The sequence below is a fragment of the Euleptes europaea genome, chromosome 17, assembly GCF_029931775.1.
Source record: "Euleptes europaea isolate rEulEur1 chromosome 17, rEulEur1.hap1, whole genome shotgun sequence".
Lineage (NCBI taxonomy): Eukaryota > Metazoa > Chordata > Lepidosauria > Squamata > Sphaerodactylidae > Euleptes > Euleptes europaea.
This window is the reverse complement of record NC_079328.1, coordinates 10,647,539-10,669,207: the sequence shown is the minus strand read 5'-3', so window position 1 is coordinate 10,669,207 and position 21,669 is coordinate 10,647,539. Positions and strand designations below refer to the sequence as shown.

Below are 21,669 nucleotides of genomic sequence, written 5' to 3'. Positions count from 1 at the left end.
TACCCCCAGGTTTCCAGGAGAGTGGATGTTTTGTGTACTGTTGCCACTAAGCTCACAAAAAAAAGTCAAGATGGATAGAAAACTAAAGCAATGCAAAAAAATAGTCCTCCCCACCCCTCACTCTCATTTTACCCATATAGAGACATTTTACAGGTACACAATTGTTGCCTAGCAGGGGTAAAAACTGCTGGGTTTGATTCAGGGGTAAAGAGTGAGGGAACAGGTTTAACTATCCCACCCCCTTGATATTCAAGTCATGCCTCAGTAGCTTAATTGAATTAGGTTTTTGAGGCACACTGCACTATCAGGCTAATTCTGCCCTGTAATGCTGGCACTGCCCTGACCTGGATGGCCCAGGTTAGCCTGAGCTCATCAGTAGGGTTGCCAGGTCCCCACTTACCTTCGGCGGGAGGTTTCTGTTGTGTGTGTGCGGCTGGTCAGCGGCCAGAGGGGCACTTTACCGGGCATTTGCCTGTCACCAGCGGGCACCTGGCAACCCTATTCATCAGATCTCACAAGATAAGCAGGATTGGTCCTGGCTAGCATTTGGATGGGAGACCACCAAACAAGTTCAGGGTAGCTCTGCAGAGGAAGGTGATGGCAAACCACCTCTGTTAGTTCTTGCCTTGAAAACCCTATGGGGTCACTCACTATGAGTCATCTGCGACTTGACATCACTTTTTAGACACACAATGCTGGCACTGCCATAATGACCCACCTCTACACAAAGCCACCTGTGACTTGAGTTTTGGAGCTTGCATGACGTTGGCAACGGGGATAGTGCCAAAAATAGCCTCCCATCAGTAAGTTCACATTCTGGTAGTACTTACCACTGGGATAATTGCCATCATGTATTTATTAATTCAATCAGAGGATTGGACTAGGATCTAGGAGACCCAAGTTCAAATCCCCACACCGCCCTGGAAGTTTGCTGGGTGCCTGTGACAGCCTTTTCTGCCAACTGAGGGGACCCTCACAGCCTGTGATTTGGGGGAACCATTTTTTTAAACTGTGAACCTTCCTCTCAGTTACCAGATGTTCTTCAGGTAGCAAGTGTAAAAGTTCTGGGTTCGCTGCAAAGCTTAGTGCTGAGCAAGTGGGAACGGAAGCAGCCGTTGTATATATACAAGTAACAAAAATATTTATTTATTTACAGGTTGGTTTCCAGGGACAGATCAGCAGCACAGGTTTCCAGATAGTCAGAGGAGAAACCTAGTTGATGGATATAAATTTAAGCTGGTTATGGCTTCAGTGGTGTAAATTCTTTTGAATGCACACGCAGGATTCCACCCACACCAGCCTGCCCTTTCCCAAGTCAGACTACATGATACAAGGTCTGCTCAGCACCAGAGACAAGCCTAACAATCAGGTACTCTAGTTTCTCCCAGAGGCAGGGCTGATCCCATTGCCACGCTACCAGACAGAGCTACCCTTCAAACTGTTGCCTCTTTTGCTGCGGCAGACCCAAAACGATCCCTGCCCTCTCCTTGAGGTAGACCTGACCTGATCTATCTGCTGCGGCGCTTCCCTCCAACATCCCATTCCCCTTCTGAATTATTAGATGCTGGAGCAGCACTCCCATAGGCTCAGCTGAGTGGCTGTTTTCCCTTCAGGAGCAGAACCGTGACCTCGGACTAGTCACCCACTATTAGGCCAGCGTGGTGTAGTGGTTAAGAGTAGTGGGCTTTAATCTGGAGAACCAGCTTTGATTCCCCACTCCTCCACATAAGTGGCGGACTGAACCAGGTTGATTTCCCCACTCCTCCACATGAAGCCAGCTGGGTGACCTTGGGCTAGTCACTGCTCTCTTAAGAGCTCTCTCAGCCCCACCTACCTCACAGGATGTCTGTTGTGGGGAGGGGAAGAAAAGGTGATTGTAAGCTAGTTTGATTCTTCCTTAAGTGGTAGAGAAAGTCGGCATATAAAAGCCAACTCCTCTTCTTCTGCATGACTGTTCCCTCGCGGTCACCCCACCGACTACTTCAGGGCTTTGCTTTGATTATGCATGCATTTTCCGACCGTCAGAGGTCGCTTCACTCTCTCCGCGTGTTTTGCCCGGGTTTTCTGGGAGCTGGCTAAACACAACTCCAGAAAATGTGGGTAAAACACGCAGAAACGCAAGGGGAGTGTGAGGTGACCTCTGACAGTCGGGAAATGCAGGAATAATCAAGGCAAAGCCCTGAAGTAGATGGCGAGGTTACTGTGAGGAAACAGCCATGCATAAATGGTCTTAGCCTAACTTACCTCACAGGACATAAAATGGAGAAGGGGAGAATGTTGTGGGCCGTTTGCATCCCCATAGGGGAGAAATGGGGCGTGTGAATGAAAATAAATGAGGAAAGAAGTGGGTTGGGAGAGGCAGGAGGAGTAGGAACATCTTGTCTCTGGGTCTGTTTTACTGGGCCCACTGAAAGCTGACAGGTAGCCCAGCCACTTAAAAAGGCTTCTGGACAAAGGAATGTTTGAAGGTGACATGAGAAACACTCATACCAATCTGAACAGCAAATAATACAATGCAAAATCCATGTTTTCACACGTTATCTTTATTAATAATGTGAATTAATGTTACACCAACCAGGTGCCAGTCATATTTCACTCTCTTCAGGACTTTCTAGAGTAGAAAGGTGAAAAGTTAATCATGTGTCTTGTAGGATTAAAAAAAAAAATCATGAATGCCTTTCTAAGAATGTAAGAATTGCTGGACTGGCCAAAAATTAATCTAATCCAGCATTTTCTTTTGAACAGCAGCCATTATACTGAGAAATACAAAAGTTGTAAAATGAAACATTAAACACATGAAATAACATCAAAACATCATAAAGTAAAACAAAAGGGCTTTCTTGGGTTTGTGTCCCTTTTTCATAGCCAGTTTTAAATACAAAATTGTTTTGAAAAACAGTAAGAAAATAATTAATCTTAATATGAGAGTATTATTCAATGTCAGTTTCATTGATAAGTGCAGTAATAATGGAAGACTGATACAAAATTCTTAATACATTGCAGGTTTAAAAAAACACCACCAAAAACACCCTTTTTGTTCCCCAAATTAAAACCTGATATCTAAACAGTACCCTCAATGATATTGAGTACTTGTATAAAAATGTTTTAAAAAAGTAAAAATCGATTATTTTTTCCGGATGCTTAGACCTGTAAAAGTTTCTCACAAACATACACATTTGATGTATATAAAACAGTTTTAAAAGTAGCTGGGCGTGTAAATTATTTCATAAAAACCCTCGATTTTTACCCGAGACTTACTAAAGGCCTGAGACAGATGTGATGGGCAGGGGAAAGGGAGAGATGTTTACCCCAGCAATACTCAGTTCCACCCTACACACTTACTCCCACACAAAGTGAAGGTGCCCTGACTTTGCCCCCGATGCAGCTGGAGTGATAACGGGGTAAGGTAGAAGGTAAAGGGGGGTATAGCACACTGTGGATATCCCCTGCCCTGGTTTAGGAAGGCTCAGAGCTTAGAGATCACACCGGTCAGGAGAACTACATCTAGAAAAGTAGATGATGCCTAGAAATCCAAAGGAAAGGGTAACAGTTGCATTGCCAGAATGGTGTAGTGGTTATGAGCGGTGGTTCAGAGTGGCAGACTCTAATCTGGAGAACCGGGTTTGACAGGGTGTCTGTTATGGGGAGGGGAAAGGAAGGGGATTTAAGCCAGTTTGATTCTTCCTTAAGTGATAGAGAAAGTCGGCATATAAAAAACAACTCTTCTTCTCCGCCAAACCTTGCCTGTTCCCCTGAACCCAGGTCCTGGAAATCACTGCCTTCTCAAGCCAGAGGTTTTTCCCCCTTCCCAACTCTGCCTCCTGGATTATTGTTTAACCAGGTTCCAGGTGAATGAATGAACCAGAAAATATAACCCCCCTCCCTTCCAACTCTGGAGCTCCTTTCAGGAGGACACAGGGATGATTTTGCTTTGGCTCTCCTGGTTGGCAGTTACTGGACCACCCAAATTTTGCCCTGATTCCAGCATTGTTCCCAAATGCAGTCCTTGATTTCCCCCAATGAGTGAACAGCAGTAACTTACACAGGAGAAAGAAAAGGGTGCATTTAGGGACAAGGGTGGTGGGGTTCAGAGTCAACCTTTTCTCTGGCCCTGACTGACTCCAGTAATTGGGAACAAAGCCCGTACTTCATTTTCGGTTCTGTTTCTTGTCTGTGCTAACGGCTTTATGTGGGCAACTGCTTTATTTTTTTAATCTACATAAAAGTTTGTGCTAAGTTTCCATGACAAGCAAATCCTTCTCCTTGTGCTAAATCAATGAAGCCATTCCCCAAGGAGGTTTGTAAAACGTTTTTTATGGGATCTGGGCTGGATACTTTCATATCATGAGCCTTATACTGCCTCCTTAAAAGGGGGCGGGTGGGTGTATTTCGCAGGGTTGAATGTTATCGATAAACAGTTCACTTCTAGTTTTTTAAATCTCTGTATCCATGCCCAACAATGCAGTCAGCATTTAGCACAGACCCAGAGCGCTTAAATTGCTTTGGGAAAACCGAGTCACAGCCGAACCATCCAAAGAGTTCCGCAAGGGAAGAGACAGCAGGTGGGGTGTAGGTGTTTTGTTGCTGCGCCTGCTTTTGGCAAGTATCTTAATTAACTCTCCCACAGATCAACATGTTGTAATGCAGTGACAAAGAGGCTTGCTATGAAGTCACACAAGTAATCAGGATAACAGAAACACTGACCCCCCCACACACACACACAGTCTACGGTGTGTGTATGTGTGACTTCCCTCTTCATTTCGTGAAACTTGCCAATCTAGGCCAGGACGATGCAGCAACTGCAGCCTCAAATGCACCTCCCTCTTCTCAAAATATTTTTCATAAAGAAAAACTGAAATTGCACATCTCAGGAAAATTTCTTCCAATTAGCAAGTCTATTCAATAGTTACATGATGCGTTTAGAAGAGACTAGAGGAAGCGGCTTCCTCATTAAAATGGGGGGGGGGTTGTTGATCGGCATACATCATAAATAGGTACATATATAAATTAAAACATTTAATGAACTATACAAATAAATTAATTTAAAATAATTTGCCTAAACAAAAATAACCTTTTTTCATAAAAGTTCCTTGCAGTGAATTCATGGGATTTATCTGAGATTTCTGCACATTCCCATTGGCCCAACTACCATAAAACCCAAACAGCAAATGGAGGAAATATAAAGTCTTGATTAGGATGAGGAAAAGGCTGGTGTTCTCCCCCCATGTATGCCCTCAGGAAAAAAATTGGAAATTAACACAGCCACCTTAGTATACGACCAAGTTACGACAGATGTGTGTATAGCACTGTTTGATTTGCCGTACCAGAGAAAGCTACGCTGGGGACAGAGCTGCCCCCTACGACTCCCTGGACGAGAGATTTGGGTGCATCCTCTCCACAAACAGAAGATTCAAAACAGCTGGACAGTAGGGTGCCCCTCCACTAACAGACAGATTCCAGAGTCCAAAGTTAAGAGAAGCAAAACCAGCTAGATTTTTCTTGAAAGGTACAGAGACCTCTCTCGTACACACATACACACACAGTAGTTTCCATTGACAGAGTACAGTAGTGAACATTAGTGTGGCACACAAACCTGGCTGGGCCCATACCTTCTCTGGCTTCCCTCATGCATACTGTTCATGCAATGGGAAGCCACAATGACGCAGGGGAGAACATTTCTCTGCCGTAATCTGGGCATATCTGGATTTCAAGGTTACACAACTAAGCAATGGAGGATTCCAAGTTCTACCTGGTGGCTTTTGTCAGAGCTTGTTCAAAGATCAGGCTGCAGTTTTCAGTCCTGATGGGACTGTCTTCTCTGGTTGGGGTGGGGGGGACAGAGGTGGGCTACAGCTTGCGTTTGCGGAACGGAAGGTTCAAAACAGGAATGATGCACAAGGCATTTCCGTCTTAGAAAGACCAGGAGGCAGTTTTTCCACCCCAATTAGCACAATTCTAAGTACCTTATATCAATTTAGCTCTTCTGGACTCCGTGACAAAGATCCTGCCAGTACTGCAGATCATTCAATCATTCAAAGCACTTCACATATTGGTTGCCTCAGTAATCCTTACAACCCTGCAAGGTAGGCCATTTATTTCCAATGCTGCTGATTAGGCGCCGGAGCTGGCCTAGAGGCCACCTACTGAGTTAATGACAAGAGGTGAGATTCATAGCTCAGTTGCTTAGCCACTGTGCTACAGCGGAAAAGATAAACAAAAGAAAAAGACACTTTATAAAAAATTATAAAAATAAATGTTCCCTTAAAAAAAACACACACATGGGGAACTGTATATTTTACAGTACAGACCACTGACAATAATAGGTGCTTAGGAATAATAAAAATAAAAACTCAAATAGTCATTGCCGATTGGTAGAGCTCTGCCTTTCAGCCGTCAGAAAAAAGGCAGTGTTCTCAAAAAGTGGAAGGTCAGATGTTTTCAAGCAGATTTCAAACTTTTTTCAAATATATTTGAATACATTTGTTGTTTTAAGCTTGAGTCCCTTCAACTTCCAGAGTTAGGAAGGTGAGTTTGTAGTTGTTTGCCTTAATAAGTATGTATTTCCTGCAATTGTGTGGCATCTGTATCTATTGGTTAAAAAAAAAGAAGAAATACGTTTGGAAAAATAATAATAAATAATTTCTTTTAAAGTACAGTCAAAAACCATGGCAGCAACTGGAAGCTGCCTCGGTCCAAAGGCATTTCCCAGCTGCGTTTCCTCTTCCCTGGCTCGGAGGACAAGAGAAAGGTCCCCGACTTCGGCTGAGCATCATTCAGCATTTCAATCTTCTACCATGAAAAATGCACAAGCACTGAATGGAAGCTGCACACTTGTGAATCTCCACATCTATCCAGCAAGGCATGTAGGAGTTCCACATTATACGTCATACCAAATGATTAAAAGCTACCTAAAACTATTTCAAATGGGTACTGAAACATGCCAATTTCCATTTCCCATACAACCTCTAGTGCTAGTTTAACCCAATCCTGCTAAGAAATCATTTAAATTGCTCCCTTCATATTACTGATATTCCAGATGAAGACTCGTAATGAAAACATCACATTCTCTCGGATGCATTCTTTTGCATGGACCACTTGACTGAACGGGAATGACCAATCCTTAATATTGCTGTATAGATAAATCCAGTCCATCTTCAGCCACACCAGACAGAGCCATAAAGCAGAGGGCTAGAAATGATTCTGTTCCTTTATGTTCCGTTTTTCAACTCCCATTCCTGGAGGAAGGCATGAGAGAGAGACAGAGACAGAGAAATCAGATTTACAGAATACATTTAGAAGTGGGGACCTGCTCCAAAGCAAGAGATAGTAGCAAAGGTATTTGGCTGATACCAATCCTTGTCATAGCAAACATTTTATCTATGGCTTTTAATGATATTTTCTTTTATCTGTATATTCTGGATTTTGTATTTCTTTATGTTTGATTATCTCAGTATTACTGAGCTTATTGAATTTGTTTTGCTCGTGACCTGTTGGTCCGTGAGCATAAAGGACAGAAATAAAGAAAAATAAAAGATTAGATTTAATTATCTATTGAAAAAACTGGATTTCAGTATATCTCAACGCAATATTGTTTCAGTGTTTACTCTGACCCTCCCCCGCAACAATACAACAGTAAAAGAGTTGTGCTGCATTCTCCACCCTACCACCCGGTGTTCAACATATAAAATGCAGACGTTCCTTTTCCCATACCTGGAGAAAGTAAAATAACAAATCCTGGAAAGAAAACACTGCAACAGAGAAACACCTCTGCAACAGACAAAGGACTACATAAGCAGAAGGAAATTGTATGCTCCCATCAGTAGCTATTTTTTAAAAAATCAGAACATGTATCTAAAAGTAGAGTAAGAAGATTCATCATGAACTCCAAGCTATGTTAAGAACTAATTTTGAGCTAGAACCAGAATGTGTGCGTGTGTAAAGTGCCTTCTAGTCACAGCCGACTTATGGCGACCTCTTTTGGGGTTTTCAAGGCAAGAGACTAACAGAGGTGGTTTGCCAGTGCCTTCCTCTGCACAGCAACCCTGGTATTCCTTGGTGGTCTCCCATCTAAATACTAACCAGGGCTGACTCTGCTTAGCTTCTGAGATCTGACGAGATCAGGCTAACCTGGGCCATCCAGGTCAGGGCAGAACCAGAATAAATGTTGTTAAATATGATTCCACCTCAAATTGACAACTTACAGAAATAACTTTATCTACATGCAATTTCAGCTGCCAGAATTATCTTTGCCAGAAACTGGAAACTTTCAACAACACCAAAAATATCAGAGTGGAAGGACAAACTTTATGAATTTGCTTTAATGGCCAAACTTACAAATCAAGTAAACATGAAACCTTCTGATTTATTCCAAGAGAGATGGAAACTGTTCTATCAATATTATTGATTTCATTATGTTTATCTTAAAATGATATCAGAGCTTATAGTAATATACAGTAATATATCTAGTAAGTCATATCTTACATAAATTATATTGTAAATCTCCACTTGCAACTTTACATATATAGATATGTCTCACTGTGTTATTATGTTTATCACAATCTAATCTGGATCATAACTAAGTTTGTGTAATAAGAAATGAAGAGAAGAAGAGACAAAAAGAAGACAGGACAAGAAATGTTGAAAACATCTGATATTATTTTTCAGGCAGTTTTTAATGTATTAATGAATTTATTACAATATATTCTAGGTGCCAAGGAAGGGGAAAAAAACAAGAAGAAAATTTGAATGTATTGTATAAAATTATTTTTTATCTTTTCCTAATTTCCCCTTCCCCTTTTATTTTTGAATGATCTTTTAAAAAAATAAAAATATATATTAAAAAAAAAGTAGAGTAAAGGGGCAATCCCTGACTCATGTGAAGTCTATGAACAGCACCAGACACGTAAGCCAAGCTGGTTAGATTTATTAATGTTTTTTTAATTTGCTTTGTTTATACCCCACCTTTATGCCCAACGGGGGACCCCAAAGCAACTTGAATCGTTCTCCTCAACTCCGTTTTATCCTCACAACAACTCTGTAAAGTAGGTTGGGCTGAGTGTGAGGGTGACCGGCTTGGGTCACCCAACAAGCTTTCATGGCAGAACGGGGACCCGAACCAGGTGCTCCCAGATCCTGATTCGACACTCTAACCCAGGGGTCCCCAATGTGGTGCCCATGGGTGCCATGATGGTGCCCACTGAGACCTTTCCTGGTGCCCAGAAAGTGGGTGGGGTGAGGCTGGGCACTTGCCCAACGGGGATCCTGACTGGCCACTGGAGAGCCGATTGGCTGGGCAGATTAAAATGACGTTGTTTCAGGGGCAGCTGCCCCCACAGTGTTGCTTTTATTCTCTCTTACTCCTCTTTTCCAGTGTATTTTTAAATTATCTCCCTTTCCCCCTTCACTTGAGCTTCCTGTGTGTGTGGCTCTGCCTCCTGCAACACCCCTTTTCTGGTTTGCTCCACCCCCTGTGGCAGCCATTTTGTGGTTACGCCCACCGCCCTGTGTCAGAATTCCAAAGGTGCCTGCAAGTACAAATAGGCTGAGGACCCCTCCTCTAACCATGGGCACCCCTCTTTCCTCCTCTATATTTTAACTCTTGTTTTTAATCTTTGGTACTTATTTTAAACTTTGGTTTTAATTTGTTTTAATGGTGTATTTGTGTGTTGGTTTTAATGGCTTTTAAGATGATATTTTAATTTGTTAGCCGCATTGGTGGCCCTTTAGGGGCAGAAAGGTGAGGTAAAAATCTTAATTAATAAATAAAACACCCCACGCTGGCACCTTGCTGGCTAGGCCGAACATCAGATCTTACCTTGGCCTTCTGAAGTACGTGGCCTCTACAGGGGGATGTGCTGGAGGAAGAATGTCTTTTAAGGACCACCGCACTGTTCACAGGCACTGAACATTCAGTATCGCTTGTATCACAACTGGAGATTGGTGAGTTTTCCAGTGTCTGATGCTTAAGTACCGGAGACTGAATAAGAACACAGATAAAATAATGAAAATTCCAGCCCAGAGTGAAGCATGTACATTTATTCCCAACACATACCTTAAATTAAAGGAGATTCATCTCTTTTATGTTTTGTGACATCACCTTTTACCGGGGGGGGGGGGGATCTGGCCTCCCTAGCTGTATTCAAGAGAGGGGGTGGGTGGGATTTGTTAATGTCATTAAGGGCTCCCCTTCCCAATATTGCAAGCAATTCCTGCACATGGCGTCTCAAATCCCTCCTGGTTTATAAAGGGATGGAACTGTACAGCTTAAGTGACCCACCCATATTTGATAACAAGACCAAAAGCAGAATGGGTCGAAGTACCTGGGCGCTGGATGTCCCTGATTTAGGCTCTATTGCTAGTCCCAGTGTGATGCCTCCAGCCAAGGCCTTCTTCAGGTTTTCTTTCACCTCAGTCAACTCTAATTCCAGAGTAACACGTTCGGACTCCTTCAGCTTACACTCCTCTTCCAGCTTCTTTAATTTATCTTCAAGAATAACTAGGGTTTTCTTGCCTGAAATCCAGAAGCGAAAGTGTTTTTTTTTTTTAAGGCGGGGTAGACTTTGACATACCTATTTGACATCAATGGAGCTCCTGCTCCACAGTAGATAACTTCACCATTGCAACATTAGTTCAAAATAAGAGTCAGTGCAATTGGTGGCTGGGATGGGGCCATGGCTCAGTGGTAGAGCATATGCTTGCCATGCAGAAGATTCCAGACTCAATCCACAGCATCTCCAGTTAAAAGGGTCAGATGGTAGGTGATGTGAAAAATCTCAACCTGAGATCCTGGAGAGCTGCTGCCAGTCAGAGAAGAGAATACTGGCCTTAGCCCAAGAGTCTGATTCAGTAGACAGTAGCTTCATGTGACCCTAACTCGATTAGCTGCACCAGTAAATCGCTTACAGGAAAACCCATATATTGTGTGAAGTCTCCCCCATGCCAGCCTTCATTAATGTCTAGTCCAACTTCTCCCAGCATGATTTTACCTTGCAGTGCTTTTCACAGGGCGCACATCCTGAGGGGAGATATAAAACTATACCCCACCAACACAAAACAATTTATTTTTGCTGTATTTCCCCCCCCTCAATACGGCAGTTGGGATCTACAGCTCTGATGCTCAGCAGCACAAAAGGGGGTTTGTGGAGATCAGTCCCTGCCTGTCCCTTAAAATGCTGCCAGAACACTGCAGAAGCACCCGCCCAACTCCAACGTGGAGGAGGGATCAGAAAGGGTAGTGGAGGTACTGGCAGGTGACTGGTAACTCAGAGCCACCATTTTTGGTTTCTTGTAATGGAAGGTTCTGCCTTCTCCAAACTTCACAAAACCTCACACAGGAGCTGACTTCTGCTGTTGTGTGTCAGTTCTTGCTATAAATACCCGCACAAAAGCCTTCTCCTTCTGCTGGAAGTCACTTCCTTGGGATTTTGACCGTTCCAACACCTAAAGAAACCCAACATACCAGTGTTCACTTCAAGTGCTGCTCTGAGGTCTTTCCTTTCTTTTCGGAGCTGAGCCAGGCGATTCCGCAGGGCTTCTTTTCTCCTTAAGAGCTCCTCCTCTTTGGTCTGCAGCCTCTTTGCATCGGCTTCTACGCGGTTCTTGCCATACTTGTACTGATCAGCATCTGCACAGGAAGACTGACCATTAGATCAAAACACATTTGAGACGGGACTGTCACAGATCAGGAAGGGGAGGACTAGAGGGGACTTTTAACAGTTCAATCCTATCCAGTTACTCCAGTCTAAGCCACTTGGTTTCAGTGGAATAACTCTGCATAGGATGCCACTGCAAGGCATTCAGCAATTAATCAGTAGCAAAACGTAACTGTCCAATCTAAGAAATATCCCTGCTTAAATAATCATGTTGTTATATTAATAGAAATAACAATTCTGAAGGGAAACCAGTTATTACAACACCTCCAGAAAGAAAAAAAACACCTAAATCTCGTCTGAAATGAGGCACTGGCCTGAATATCTTTTCAGCATCAGAGTTAACATATTTTTTCCACACTGCAGGTGAACAAAGCACTATTTTTACAAGATAGTTTCAGAGGGCAGCCGTGTTGGTTTGCAGTAGAGCAGCTAGAAGAAGAGTTGGTTTTTATACCCCGATTTTGTCTACCTTAAGGAGTCTCAAACCAGCTTACAATCTCCTTCCCCTCCTCTCCCCACAACAGGCACCTTGTGAGGTAGGTGGGGCTGAGGGAGTTCGGAGAGAACTGTGACCGGCCCAAGGTCACCCAGCAGGCTTCATGTGGAGGAGTCGGGAAACCAACCTGGTTCACCAGATTAGAGTCCGCCTCTCTTAACCACTACACCATGCTGGCTCTAACAAAGGGAGCTCTTGACTCTCAAAAGCTTATACCCTGAAAACCTTGTTGGTCTCCAAGAAGTGCTACTGAACTCGAATCTAGCTATTTTTACAGACACTTCCAAAGGTATGGCCTTCCACAGATGGGGTACACTTACTGGAGGTATTACGTTTCACATTTGAAGCAAATTCTGATTTCTTTTGTGGACTGCCCAAAGTTCTCCCTTTCCCCACAATTCCATTTGCAGCCAGAGGAGCCTTCTTTCCTTTAAACTGACAAGAAAATCAAATATTTGTTTAGCTATTATTAGTAGGTGGCAGAAATTTCCTGTTTTGACTAGGTCAAAGCATCCACGACTGCCCAACTGAGAGCAGGTCATTTCTTACAAGTTGAAAAATTGTGATTCTTTTCAAGCAATGCAGATGGAATCAAAGTCTTTACAACTGCTTACCAAGAAACATGCAAAAGGGAGACCCACATATTGCTTGGGCCACAGGTTACTTCAAACAATATTTCAAAATAATGGCATGAAAATGCACTAGGCCTTGGGCAGCTGAGGCTGGCCCCTTAAACTAGGTGTTCACCTGCTCATATGACAGGAGCTGAGTATCTTTGACCACTACTAGACCTGTAAAATATTTAAAATGGATTTATAGTTTCAAACATGGATGGCTCAATATGAAATTTTGTAAAAAAACCAATGCCAAAAGCAGAGTATCAGCATTACTTTTGTTAGCCAGAAAATTTATGGGGTTTTGTAACCACCCAAGAACAGTGTTCAATGCATTTTGGTTTATATTTAACATTTAATCCCCAAACACTTATATTTGAAATGTTATATAATATTCAGCGGTACTTTATAACTCCTGCCAAACTAGTCGCCAGTGGAACTGCCTGAAAAATGGATCTACCAGCATCCTGCTTAGTGGTGTTGAGAAGAATTAACAAAAACATAAGAGTTGATGAAGCCACCACAAGGAAGACAGTTTTGAAGAGGTGTTGGTTGTCTGAATGCTCTTTCACATCCCAGCAATGTAGTGAGATGGGAGACTGAGGCTCAGTGGTAGAGCATCTGCTTGCCATGCAGGTGGTCCCAGGTTCAATCCCCGACATCTCCAGTTAAAGGGACGAGGCCGGTAGGTGATATGAAAGACGTCTGCCTGAGACTCTGGAGAGCAGCTGCCAGTCCGAGTAGGCAATACTGACTTTGATGGACCAAGGGCCTGATTCAGCATAAGGCAGCTCCATGTGTTCATGTGTGACATCCCATTTACCAAAGGTATTACTGAAGGTAGCAAGTGTAGACCTGAAATAGGTCGGCACAAACCAACAAGACCCCCCTCCCCAACCCATATTACCTGTAGGGGCTCGACCATCTCTTATGTTTGTCTTAAATGCTACGCATGGAGCTCAGAGCCCATTCTGAGCTTCTGAAAGGATAAGCATCCAGGAAAGCATGTGAAAAAAGGAGACTGAGGCACATTTGGCGATACAGCTGCCATATTCCTTATGTACAAACGAAGAATGCCTATAGTATAGTACACAATGGAAGGGTGCAGAGTAGCAACAATGACTCACGACAGCTACTAATAACTATTACTAATGCGTGTGTGTGCATGCTCTACCTTCAAATAAACAGATGCTGGGAGGTCAGTCCCAGCTATTGAGACAGCTGCAGAGACTTTACACTCTGCTAAAGTATTTCCCACTCCGAATCCATTGAAGAAACATTGCTGACAACCCCACTTTTTTGAGAATTAATAGTCCAAGAAACAGTACAGAATGTGGCCATGAGGATGTGAGTGGTCAGTGAATTCTCTTAGGACATACACAGCGACATGCAAAGAAAGCTTGATTAACAAAGCACTGCAGTACCTGTGGCACCGATCCCCTCCCCACAGCAGAGGTATTAGTGAGAGACGGAGCAGAAGATAGATTGGATGAGAGAGGATATTTATAATGGTTAGAGGACAGTTTGTCAGTAGATAACCTATTTGCTTTTCGGTCTGCTGGTGGGTAGCGTGCAAAGATTTTCGGAGACGGCAAGTTATCGTACAGGCCCATGTTATCATAAAGCCCATCTTCTGTGCTTCTGCTACGAGAGTTAGGAAAGCCGTCTTCTGGTTCCCACTGCAACACACATACTTAGTAAGTCAGCACAGAGTTCATGCATTGGAGGAAAAAAATGAAATCTTTAGAAAGTTAACAACAAGTAAGCCCTCTCAGAGTACACTGCTTCCTTAATGAACTTATTTTATTCTAAAAATCAAAATAGCCTGCTCTTATTTTACAGATATACATCATCCTTAGAGGAATTATATGAATTCTTGGGTTATGTCAGGAGGTCACAGTGGTCTAGACTGAAAGGAGAGAGCGTGGAGCTGCTGCCTTGGATATTTCCCCCACATATTTATAATACATGGATGTTTAACTTACAAAGGTTTCAATGAGCTGCACTCAAAAAATACATGAAACCATGCGAGAAACAAGCTAGATTATCTGGGTTTATTCTATACTAGGACTATGCTTCCACGTTTAAGATTGGCAAATGCTCAGCATATAACTATATGACAATAACTTTACCCTGGAGAATGAACTAAGAGGATCAAAGGCAACAGCCACAATTCGATAAAAGAAAAATATTAACATGAAGTTACAGACATTGCAGTTAACATAATTAGAAGTAATTTCTGCAACTCTTCCCTATCTGAGAACACCCTCAAAACTGCCTTCCTTATTCTGGACATTCTTATTTTTGAATCTCTCTCACAACATGTCTGGATAAATAAAAAGGTCTGTTGTCATGAACTCATTATTTGCAACCAAGAGCACTGGACTGCCTATATTCACATGCATTATACAGTAAGGAGATGTGTCCACAGACAATGCTCTAGAACTCTGCTCAGTGGCGCTCAATTAAAGGGTGTCCTAGGTTACGAGAGCTCGACATGTATAAATGATTTGACCTACACAAAAATCAATTCTTACTGATCCATTTATGCAAGGAACATCGTCATAATGAAGTGCCATTCCGCTGGGACACGCGTAGCCATTGGTAGGATTTCCTCGATACGGATTAGTAGAGAGAATCCGTCTGTTCATAAAGCTAAAACAATGGGGAAAACCAAAATCAATGCTTCGTTTACTAAGAAAGCACCAAAAGGGTGCATGCATGATTTTCCCATACTGACTTCTTTCTTGCATTAACCCCACCACCTTCTAAAGTGCTTTACATCATCAGTAGCAACAATAAAAAGAAACCACATCATGGTATTTCACTTTGAAGTTTCAATCAGAAAGCCAAAGGGAAATGTAACACTGGAAATAAAATTGCAATAAAAACGATTTACAGATTTTTATCATCACAAAGGAATTAACTAATTTCTTGAGCTATGGAAGAAGGTGAAGAATCTCTGCCCAGCACCCTGGCACTTCCAAAGTCTGCTTAATTCTGCAAGTGGGCACAGATCAGAAGGCACAGGATCATAGCCTCAGGATCCTTCTTCTCTCCCTCCCCCAACTTTTATTTTTTGCATCCAGCTTGAAGTGTTCTGGGTGATGTTGAAAGTTGTACGTGGCTTTACATCATTTGGTTGGTCTTAAAAAAAGGAATCACATTTTGTTCTTTGGACCAACATGGCAACCTGGAACTTCTATATCTTGTAAGAGGAAATTACTCATGAAGGACCAGGTGCTTTCTGGAAATGAATGCATGTTCTGGCAGGTAGCATAATAAACAAAAGCGCTCTCTACCTTTCCTGATCATATGCTGCAGATTCAAGAGAACAAGAGAAGGAGGAAATTGGCTTCAATTAATTAGGAAGCACAGAAACACGTTCTTTAATCATCCCTGTGCGGCCTGGTTTGTGACTGACACACCTAATTGTCTAGGTGAGAACACAAAAGCTACATTTGATCTGAGAGGGAGGGACGCCATGTGAAGTGGGCAGAAAGGAAGTTTGGGGCTGACTAGTAGGGGGTTGCAGGGCTGTTCTGTTGGTTCAGGACAGGCGCTGCCTCATCTGAGTGAGTACACACTACCCATAGAAAGAAGGAGAGGGCCAGAGTGGTGTAGTGGTTAAGGTGTCAGACTAGGATCTAGGAAACCCAGGTTTGAATCCCCACGCTGCCACGGAAACTTGCTGGGTGACCTTGGGCCAGTCACACTCTCTCAGCCTCAACCCTGGCGAGTATTTGGATGGGAGACCTCCACGGAATAACAGGGTTGTCATGTGGAGGCAGGCAATGGCAAACCACCTCTGAACGTCTCTTGCCTTGAAAACCCCACCAGGGGTCGCCATAAGTCAGCAGTGACTTGATGGCAAAAAAGAAGAAGAAAAAGAAGGATAAATTACACCTTAAATCAGAATCTTTCTCTTTTAGGATTGTCCTCCACTCAGAATCACAGTTCACTTTCTCATTTAATGCTGCTTTAGAGAAGTGTGGGGTATATTTGTACACAAGTTGTACAGCTGTACACAAGTTTGTTTTGAGTTATCTAGGAACGGGTCAGAGCTTCCAATACATCTGGGAGCAACTCTGGTAAGGACTACAAGGAATTCTGAACATGCTAAATACCAACTAGTAATTGTGAAGGGGGAAAATACTTATGCCGTTATTTAATAGCTAAAAAATCAGCAGTGACATCTTTTGGAGGCAAGCTTCCCAGAAGTTACTCTGGCATTAGTAATGATCTCAAATTATTCACGTAGCTTAATCCTAAAAGAGACAGAATATGTGTGTTTTGACAAAAGGCTTCCAAAGCATTCCTTATTTATACAGATTGTGCCGAGAGTTGCTAAATAGAACTCTTCGCATGATTACGCCTACACACGGCTTGAAAATTGCCACAAGAGATTACTATAGTTTGTTATTCAATACATTATGTTGAGAATTGGGAACAATATACCTCATCTGGTATTTCAGACTTTTAAAGAGGCAATGAGATGACAGTCATGGTTTGCAAACCATTGTGACAAACATAAGAGTTCAACGCGTAGGTGTTTTGTGAATTAGTGAGGGATACATTTTGCCCCCATTCACTACTTCGTGCTAATGCAGGCAATCCTAGGCCATTGAGTGCTGCCGGCTGAGAATTCCAGGAGCTTCCCCTGTCAAGATTTCACAGGTTTTCAGAGTAACGTTTAGTAAAGAGTGGGAGACAACAAAGCTTCTTTGACAGCAAAACTGAAAACCAGAGTTCCTGAAAATTGGCTCTGAATTGGCTGAGCACCTACCAGAAGGTCTGCTTTGCGGCCTGGATGACGCTTGCGGTCACGTCTACATCGATGTAGTCATAGTGCAAAGTGCCTGGATCAGCAGAGGAGCCGCTCTCAGCCAGCAAGATCCCAATCCACCGGCCCATGTCTTCAGAAGAGGATGCCTATGCAAAGCGGGGGGGAGGGGGGAGCAAATAACAGACACACATCTAGCTTTTATTTCAAATACGCCTATGTTGTAGATTTAACAAAACAAATAACTTTCTGAAATCGACAGTCTGTTTATTTATGTTAGTTGTTTAAACTTTGGGACTTATCACTTTTTCTTTAATAGCACTGGGGTCTTCATAAGACCATAAGAAAAGCCATGCTGGATCAGACCAAGGCCCATCAAGCCCAGCAGTCTGTCCTCACAGTGACCAACCAGGTCCCTCTAGGAAGCCCCACAAACAAGACGGCTGCAGCAGCACCATCCTGCCTGTGTTCCACAGCACCTCATATAATGGGCATGCTCCTCTGATACTGGAGAGAACAGATATGCATCACCTATGTCTTCAAAGCATGGAATCCTAGCCCAGTCGGGGTCACTTGCTGGTGAGCTCTGGTGGCATGTAAAAATGTTTTCAGTTCAACAAGCTGTACAAATTATATCTGTTTTTAATATTCTGAGGATTTCTCCTGCTGTTTCATTATTTTTGTTGTTTTTTTAGTCATTATTTTACATGTCTTTTAACTAGATACATTTTGTATACCACTTTGAGTGTTCTGGGTTTTTCCAGTTTTAACTAGACAGCAATTCAGAAATACACCAATTGAAATAGCAAGTATGAAAAAAACCTAAGCTAAGCAGGGTCAGCCCTGGTTAGAATTTGGATGGGCAAACTCCAAGGAATACCAGGGGCGTGACACAGAGGCAGGCAATGGCAAACCACCTCTGAACATCTCTTGACTTGAAAACCCTACGGGGTCTCTGTAAATAAGATGTGTCTTCACAGCACACACACACAAAAATCGAAGAAGCTGTTTGCTTTCATCGGCAGACATAAAGGAAGAAAATATACTCAGACAAACTCCTGGCTTAACTCAACTATGAATTTAATTAATTATGGTTTCTTCCTAATAGACATATCCCTGGTAGGAATATCTGCCTTTATTTCTGAAACTTCCAAGCAAGTCCAAGTTTACTGTTATTATAGAAGCACCTTTCCCTTTTGGGGAAATGATGGTGTGGGTGTGTATAAAGTGCTGTCAAATCACAGACAACTTATGGTAAGCCCAGCAAGGGGCTTTCAAGGCAAATGATTAAGCAGAGGTGGTTTGTCATGGCCTTCCTCTGCAGAGTCTTCCTAGGAGATCTTCCTTCCAAGTACTGACCCTGCTTAGCTTATGAGATCAGACGAGATCGGACTATACCATGCTGCCTTCCCCCCCGCTGCTTTAAGTACAAGGTTTTAATGAGCCCTCAACTTTTAAAACTCACACAATTTCATCTATTTAGGGGAATCCTATGTTGTATTCCAGGGGTGTCAAACATAAGGCCTGTGGGCCAGATCCGGTAACTTGAGAGCTCTTATCCGGCCTGCAAGACAGCCACCCCCATGCCCCAGTCCCAATCTGGACTGGCAAGGCATGGCCTGGCCCGACCAAGTGACATTTATGTTACATCTGGCTCTTGTAACAAATGAGTTCGACACCCCAGTTGTATATAACATGGTGGTTCTCAAACTGTGTGCCAAGATCCCAAAGTGGGCTGCAACTTTTTCACAGGTAGGTTGAGAGGCCAGGAGGGAGAAAGACCACGGGGAGCGGGGGGAGGGGAGAGGCTTGTCGGCAAATTTGGGTTTCCCTCTGCATGATGTGTGGAACGGCCATGAAATACAGCTTCTGGCCCAGTAATACTAACACATTTATAAATGTTAAAACTTGAAAAAGGGGAATGTACTCTGGATGAATGTTAACTGATACTCTGGATGAACGTTAACTGGATGTGAGTCCTGAAAGGTACAGCCAGTTTAGATGTGGATCCAAAAATCTGAGAACCATATAAAGAGAAATCCTTCATTTTGGGAAAAATATTTTTAAAGGAGTTCAGTAATTAAAGATATAATAAACATCTAGGACGTTTCATGAGTGCCAACAGGACAAAGGCTGCAATTTTAATCACACTTACCCAGAAGTAAAACCTGCTGAGCACATTGGTTATTTCTAAATAAAACATTCACAAGATTAGAGTCTGGGTTTCTGCTTCCAATACAGGGGATTAGGCAATGTGGGGCCTGAGCCATGCTCCCTTTCCAGAGGTTACCAGAAGAGGTTTTGGGGTGTGTGATCTTACTGACTGTGTGTGTCATTGGTGTAAGTTTTTTTAAAATGGATTGTGTGTGTGTTTTATTTGTGTTGATTTGCTTCTTTCTCATTTTTAATAATGTATCTTTCATAACCTTATGTTCTGTCCCATAGATATATTTAATCGCCGTAGGATTCGGTTTGGAGATTTTTCAGGGAGCTTTAAAAACCTGTGGCTTTCTATATGTTTGTACCTATAAAACATGTGTCATTTGTATTTTAACTTGTCCATTTTAGGATATTTTATTCAACTTTCTATCACTTCAGTTATTGGTGTGGGTGTGTGTGTGGGTGTGTGTGTGTGTACACACACACCTGTACTGTTTTGTAATTTTATGCTGGCCATTGGCCGTAACAAATAAACAAACAAATGTGTCGTTTGTAGCCCACTGAGTCACCAAACGTGCCTTCCCAAGCGCTGCTTCTGTTCAGCTGTCTTTGCCAACAGAGGCAGAAACAAAAGAAACACTCTGCTTTGAATAACAGAATCTGGTATTTTCTTAGGTATGGAAGCTATAGGGAATAGTGCGGATTCGGCTTTTGTCTGTCTCTGCGACACAGATGCTCACAAAGTGATGTACCTCTAACACAGCAACCTCCTGTGCATTTCGAAGCAGACGGAACGTCAAAGGATGCTTGGAATCCAACCCCGGAATAACTTCACAGCCATGCAGGGGAATAGAGACAATATGGTTCTTCAGGTCTGTTCTATCTTTGTGGAAAATGAGTTTATTATCTTTCACTCTGCACCAGCGCTCACGCCAACGGTTATTTGAGAGCACATTCAGATAGCCTGCAAACAGACCAAAAAAAACCACTGTCACTTTTTACTTCCAATGTTCTTTCAAGCCAAAAAATTTTTTTGCATCAAGTCACAGCTGACTTATGGCGACCGCCCTGGCATTTTCAAGGCAAGAGATGTTCAGAGTTGATTTGCCATTGCCTGCCTCTGCATAGCGACCCTGGTATTCCTTGGAGGTCTCCCATCCAAATACTTACCAGGGTCTACTCTGCTTAGCTTCTGATGTCTGACAAGATCAGGCTAGCCTGGGCCATCTAGGTCAGCTTGGTAGTTAGGGGACATGATTGCTCTTCTTTAAGTATTTGAAGGGCTGTCACTTAGAGGAGGGCAGGGAGCTGTTCCTGTTGGCAGCAGAGGATAGGGCAATAATGGGTTTAAATTACAGGAAGAAAGGTACCAGCTGGATATTACGAAAAAAATTAACAGTAAGAGTTGTTCAGCAGTGGAATTGGCTGCCTAGGGAGGTAGTGAGCTTCTCCTCTCTGGCAGTCTTCAAGCAGTGACTGGACAAACACTTGTTGGGGATGCTCTAGGCTGATCCTGCATTGAGCAGGGGGTTGGACTAGGAGGCCTGTGTGGCCCCTTCCAACTCTATGATTCTAAATGCCTGCACCTGAAGAATTAAGTCCTGAGCTAACCCATGAGTAGAAGTGTGTTTTTCTGAATATTTCTCAAGTGGTTCTTGGGAAAGGGGCACCAAACCAGGCCCAAGAGACACAGCCTTTGCCTCAGCCCTTCCCTTCCATGGTAGTGGTGGGGGGTGGGGGTTTTGTGGCTCCTACTTTGGTGCCACTTCTTCTTTCAAATCAGACCTTCTAGGAAGATGTAATGCTGGCAAGGATCCAATCAGATGTGACGACATGACAGCATGGCTAAACAGCCTCACTCTGATTGGGTTTGGACTGTGATAATGTCACTCTTAAGATAAGAGACACCTAGTCCAAAAAAAACCCACATCAAAAAACTTCTAATTGACTAGTAAGGGGTTTGAG

The 21,669-nt window shown here is 42.9% G+C and overlaps 1 protein-coding gene across 4 annotated transcripts in view; it reads right to left on the bottom strand.

The window, feature by feature from the left end:
- Positions 1 to 7,105: 7,105 nt before the first annotated feature.
- AFAP1 (actin filament associated protein 1) overlaps positions 7,106 to 21,669 on the bottom strand; it is a 62,678-nt gene continuing 48,114 nt past the window's right edge. The window contains exons 9-17 of one of the 4 annotated variants that reach the window (XM_056862246.1): positions 20,457 to 20,668; positions 17,548 to 17,693; positions 15,281 to 15,416; positions 14,186 to 14,440; positions 12,468 to 12,582; positions 11,459 to 11,623; positions 10,320 to 10,510; positions 9,815 to 9,976; positions 7,106 to 7,235 (exon numbers count right to left, since the gene is read on the bottom strand). In XM_056862246.1, coding sequence (XP_056718224.1) covers positions 7,209 to 7,235; positions 9,815 to 9,976; positions 10,320 to 10,510; positions 11,459 to 11,623; positions 12,468 to 12,582; positions 14,186 to 14,440; positions 15,281 to 15,416; positions 17,548 to 17,693; positions 20,457 to 20,668 — 1,409 coding nt within the window. In that variant the 3' untranslated portion in view covers positions 7,106 to 7,208. The remainder of the gene's footprint in view (positions 7,236 to 9,814; positions 9,977 to 10,319; positions 10,511 to 11,458; positions 11,624 to 12,467; positions 12,583 to 14,185; positions 14,441 to 15,280; positions 15,417 to 17,547; positions 17,694 to 20,456; positions 20,669 to 21,669) is intronic. The other 3 variants (XM_056862247.1, XM_056862248.1, XM_056862249.1) reach the window with 3 other exon arrangements.